A 5,452-nucleotide genomic window follows, 5' to 3' on the forward strand; every position below is an offset into this window, starting at 1 on the left:
CCCCAGGTCTGCCGTGGGCTCAGGACTGAGCACTGTGTATCCAGGGAGGTCGGCAGGGTCCCTCCCTAGCCTGCAGGAGCTCCTAACCTGTTAGTATCTGTTAGTGACAGCTCCTCCAAGCTCAATGGAGGAGCCCTGGGGATGTAGTGGTTATGCGTTGGGCTGTGATCTGCCAGGGTAGCAGAAGTTCAAAGCCCCCAAGCACACTGACCAAGAAAGAGGAGGCTCTCTACTCCCATAAAGAGTAACCATCTTGGAAACCCACAGGGGCAGTTCATCCCTGTCCTACAGGGTCCCTGTGAGTAGGCATCGCCTCAATCGCAGTGAGTGTGCCTTTATTTATGAGTTAAGCTCACTAGGGGGCCACTTTTCTGAAGCCTCCCGGCTTCCTGCTGACAAGCCAGATGGAGCCAGAGCCCTGGAGCTGGAGGAGCCACATGGAGACCCACGGCAGCACTGAGATGTTTCCACTACCACTGGATCCATAAGATTTTCCACCCACTGGCCTGTGATCTTCTTGCATTCAGCATCATTGCGTGGCCGTATGAGTCTAAAGAGGAACTTAGAAACTAGTATCAACATGTGGGCTAATATCAGATTTATGGACTTGATCTGGACTGGGCTGGGATGTTTTCTTAATGTACAACTGCTCTTTCATATAAAGTTCTTTCTTACACACGAGTGTCCCTGGATGTGTTTCTCTAGTCAACCCCGACTAACACATTATGAGGGCAGCAGCACCCATGAAAGGGGCAGTGAAGCAGACCCAGGGTGCACGTCCCCTTGCTGCCACAGCCCGAGGAGGGATAACCCGGGCATCGCTGGATTCCGGCCGGTGATGGGTCTCTGATTGAACCACCAGGCCCCACCCTCCACCAGAGGTCCCAGTGGGCCCTTCCTCTGGAGTTCAGAAGCATCGCCCCACCACCCCATGAGATGGAAGGTGGAGGGGGCAAAGGCTGGCCCGGGGTCCAAAGTGTCCCAGGATCCCAAGACTGGTCCACGCCCCTGAATACTCAGCAGCCCACCTGTCACAGCCCTCTGAGGCAGGCCTTCTCCGGTTGTGGGTTACACAACGTAATGCCAATGCCGGCCAGGCTAGAGTTCTCTGCGAGACTCTGGAGCCGCAAACACGTTGTCAACACCTAACGGAGAGCCAGCGTCGCCTACCCCGAAAGAGGCCCAGGAGTGAATCAGCGGGAGGCCTCTTTCCCAGGAAAGGGCCTTTTCCTGGCTGGGTCCCTGGAGACCCGCAGCCAGGGCCCTGCAAGCGGCTGAGGGGTGCAGGGCAGAGGGGCCCGAGTGTGGTGGGGGTGACATTTGGGACACCAGGGACACAGGGAGGGGCCTCCTTTCTTCAGGGGTAGCCAGCGGTCTAGCTTCTAGCACAGGGCGTCTCCCACCGGAGGGCAAGGAGAGGGTCTCCTTACCATGCATGTGACCACAAGCCCCAGGCTCTCATAACATGCAGGGGCAGGGCTGGCTTCTGGGGTAAGGCCGGCGAGTCTGCATTTAGCACCAGCTCCCAGGTGACCACCGCGCTCCTTGCCCGAGGACCCTGCAGGACGTCGGCACCCCACCACCCTCGGACCTGCACTGACATGGGGGTTTGTCCGGGTGGTGCAGCCAACAGGGGTCAACTCCCAAGGATATGAGTGTACCAGAATCTTCACCGCTGCTCTCCGGACCGGGTGGAAGGGGCTGAGCACGTACAGGGCGTTGGTGGCACTGAACCGGAAGATGGTCTTGCCTTTATTCAACACGATGAAGGTCTGCAGATAGAGAGCTGGGTTAGGTGAGGGGTGTCTGCCCCAGGGACTGTGGGCAGGGGTTCTCGTGGGTAGCTACTGGACCCTGGAAGTCCTGGGACCCTGGCTGTGAGGGTGTGGGGGAGGAAGAAGCGATGACCTAAGGAAGGATTGTGGGGAGGGAAGCAGCCACAGGGCTCAGTGGACCCTCACTGCTCGATCCATTGAGGGAGGGGGTAAGGGTAGGCTAGGTGTGGTAGTTACGTAATCTGGTGTCAGTTTGAGGATTCAGAGTAGAGGAGTGGAGTCTAGCCTGTCAATCAGGTCGTAGCTTGATGACCTCATTTGGAGGTGTTAAGATCAATAGCTCGCTGGAGGCGGGACACATGCTCACTCCCTGGGAGACATCCCCATGGAGAAGACACATGGAGAGAGGCTGATGGAGCCAGACCTCTGGAGCTGGAAAAGCCACCTGGAGACCCGTACCAGGGCTAAGATGCTTACAACGTCACTGGATCCACAACACTTCCCACCCAATTGCCTATGATCTTCCTGCATTCGGTGTCATTGCATGCGTTTCATGAATCTGAAGAGGACTTTATAGATTGGTATCAGAAATATGGGCTAATATCAGACTTATGGACTTGATCTGGACTGGGCTGGAATGTTTTCTCAATATTCAACTGCTCTTGTAAATAAAGCTCTTTCTTATACACATGAGTGTCTATGAAATCGTTTCTCTAGTCCACCTGGACTGACGTACTAGGTCTGAAGGTTGGGGTTTGCTTTACTTTCAGAATTATAGTTCTTGGCCAGAAGTGGTCTTTAAATTCCACCCTCTTCTGCCTTCTCCTTCCCTGGCAGACGCCCTGGGGGCCGGGGGATCTGGGTCAGGAAGAAAGTGTAAGGGCGAGGTACACGCAGACATGTCCCTAGTCTCGGTCTCCGGAGTCCAGGCTGGCTGACAGCCCCATCCAGCCTTGAGCAAACAGCCTATGGTCTTCCCCTGGTGGGGTCACGAGCAGCTCTAGATGGGGCTCTCCTCCCCAGGCTTCCAGAAGAGCCTACATGGGGCAGGGGACAGGAGGGTGGACATTGCTTGCCCCAGGCTTAGACGGTGCATAATAGGCGGGAGCCAAGGCCTAAAGCAGCCCTGAGTGCAGAGGGGTCAGCAAGGAGGGTCAGCCCTTTAGGGGCCAGGCTTCCTTCCACCGTTGTAGCATTCCTAGGGGATGGGGGCAAAGGGACAGAGGAGACAACATGCCACACTCTGCCCAGGCGTAACTGTCACCAGTCCCCAAATATCCAGTCCTCAGCCCGAGTCCCAGCCTAATCCTGTGACTCATGACAGATCCCAGTCAACTCCAAACTCGTCACCACCCCAACCCCAAGGCTTCCCAACTAACTGTGACCTAAGCCCGCCCACCCTGAATCACCCCCGTTATCTTTCCCTGTCCCGGTCTGTGGGCCCAACACCTGACCTTGGCCTCATCTGAACCAGCTGGAAGTGCAGGTGGACGCCCGTGAAGGGCTTTTCCTCCACACAGTCATGCCTTCACGTGCCTGCAGACACAGGGCCGCTGGGGGGCTCATGCCCACCCCCAGGCTCTTGGTCTCCGACACATGGTGACACACACACCAGCCCTGACTGGCACAGGTACAGCATCCACCCCTGCTTGTGCTCACACTCGCTCTCCCTCCCTTACACACACCAGACTCCAACGGTGAACCCTGAGTGTGTGTCCTCAGCCTGGCACCAACTGCTGTCAGGCCCCTGCCCCTCTTGGTCTGCTGGAGAAAGGCTTCACCCCAACTCAAATCCACCTGCTTCTGGCAGTGCACAGAGCCACCTGGGGCCCACATTCCTTCAGGAACCCTGAGTGCCCAGGATCTGGGGGGGACAAGGGCTGGGGAAAAGGACCCAGAGTGGCGAGGCCAGGACCGGGTCTGAGGTGGTGAAGATGTGTCTTCTGGGTACAAATGTATTCTGGCAGCACCCCCGACCCCATCCTCACCCCAATAAGAGTCAAAAGTCCCCTCCTCTCTTACCAGTTAGGAAGCACCATGGGACAGCGCCCCCACCAGGTGGCTGCTGCCTCTATCAGATTCCCACTGGCCTCCTTGGTCAGTGCGGCCCACAAAAGCGCTGGGTGGGGTTGGGGGATGGAGGGAGCGGCTGCTATGGCCCAGCCTGGGCCACCCTAGCATAGATGAGGCCCAGTGAGCTCTCCCTGACACCAGAGGGGTAGGGTATGGGGGTACACATATCCTCTACAAGGAGAAGGGCCCCACAAGCTCAGCCCAGGCAGAACCCAGAACCTGACTCCAGGTCACCCAGCAGGAGCCCGGAGAAGTGCCCCGGGGGTGGGGGAGTGGGGCTGTACCCACAGAGCACGCCATCGACATCCCACAGGAAGGACAGATTGGAGAGTGGACTCCCTCTTCTTCACAGCACCATCTCAGGCCATACAACCCCTACCTCAGAGCCCAGAACTCTAAAATTACAGTGGCTGGCAAGGCGGACACCCCTCCCAGGACACCCCCACCACAAAAACCCCAAGGGAGCTGCCCCCCAGGTCCCCTCCTTGTCCACTGCACACCAGGGGGAGCATTACCTTTTGGGTGCTATAGAAGGGGTCCAGGTCCTCCAGGGGCTCCCCGATGAGCTCCCGGGGTGGGTTGCCGTAGAGATCGGGCAGCTTCTTGGAGGCCTGCAGGTCCAGCTGGGGCCGGGGCACGTCCTCCTCGGCCAGCCCGTCTCGGCTCTCCTGTGCAGCGGCCGCGCTGCGGGCCTGCTTCTCCGCTGCGCGCTTCTCGATGGCCGCCAGAGACTCCGGGGTGAGCCTGCGGAAGCTGCTGGTGCCCCGGGGTAGCAAGAAGTGTGCCATCTTCTCATCCTGCTTCTGGGCACTGGCCTTCCTTACGCTGCCTGCGGGGAGGCCGGGAGACACAGGCATCGGGCGTGAGGCTGCGTGTGCGGAACCGGTGGAGGGACGCTCCCCTCTCCACTGGCACACCTGGAAGACCGAGGGGTCAGGGGTCGCCACGGGGACCTCGACAGGCCACTCCTCCCTTTCCGAACATCCCCCAAATCATGTGCGGATGCAGGTGGGTAAGAGTGACCGTCAGCAGCCCCCTCCATGCTGTTCCTAAGACTCACCCTGGAGTCTTCTCCTTGGGGCAGAGCCCTGAGGGCAGGGACAGGCCTGACACCTTTGTATCCCAATCCCCTGGCAGAGCTGATGGGGCTGAGCGAATGAAAGATGGGAACGGCCTAGGGAGGGGCCAGAGTGCCACAAAGTATGGAGTGCTGCTGGCTCCCCTCCCACCCCTTCCCCCAGGAACTTGGAGTCCCAGGGAGGGTGGTCAGAGGCTCAGGGTTTCTTTACAGGCCGGAGCCTGAGTAATGGGGACATTCCGATCGACCGCAGGGGTGCGGGAGCCCAGAAGTCACTCAGGGCCTACGAGGTGTCAACATCTGATTGGGAAGTGGCAGCCGGTGAGGCACCTGTGGCTGCCATATGAGAGCCAGACAAATACCGGGGGTGGAGGGGGGAGTGTGTTTCGGGAACAGCTGGCTCACGGTGTCAGAGCTGCCCTCCAGATGTTGACTCCCCGGGGCACACAGCTGCAGCAGATCACAGAGACATCCCCATGCCCAGGTGCCTCCCTGATCCCAGCTGGCTTCCAAGATGGGAACTGCC

At 58.8% G+C, this 5,452-nt stretch overlaps 1 protein-coding gene across 9 annotated transcripts in view; it reads right to left on the bottom strand.

Moving 5' to 3' along the window:
• The window catches only part of SCN5A (sodium voltage-gated channel alpha subunit 5), a 90,694-nt gene extending 86,016 nt beyond the window's left edge, over positions 1-4,678 (bottom strand). For all 9 annotated transcript variants that reach the window (XM_045294986.1, XM_004708573.2, XM_045294984.1 and 6 more), the window contains exons 1-2: positions 4,364-4,678; positions 1,654-1,772 (exon numbers count right to left, since the gene is read on the bottom strand). In XM_045294986.1, coding sequence (XP_045150921.1) covers positions 1,654-1,772; positions 4,364-4,636 — 392 coding nt within the window. In that variant the 5' untranslated portion in view covers positions 4,637-4,678. The remainder of the gene's footprint in view (positions 1-1,653; positions 1,773-4,363) is intronic.
• Between the last annotated feature and the right edge of the window lie 774 nt (positions 4,679-5,452).

The sequence above is a fragment of the Echinops telfairi genome, unplaced genomic scaffold, assembly GCF_000313985.2.
Source record: "Echinops telfairi isolate 266 unplaced genomic scaffold, ASM31398v2 ScPeMD7_4225;HRSCAF=4972, whole genome shotgun sequence".
In the NCBI taxonomy this organism is placed as follows: Eukaryota; Metazoa; Chordata; class Mammalia; order Afrosoricida; family Tenrecidae; genus Echinops; species Echinops telfairi.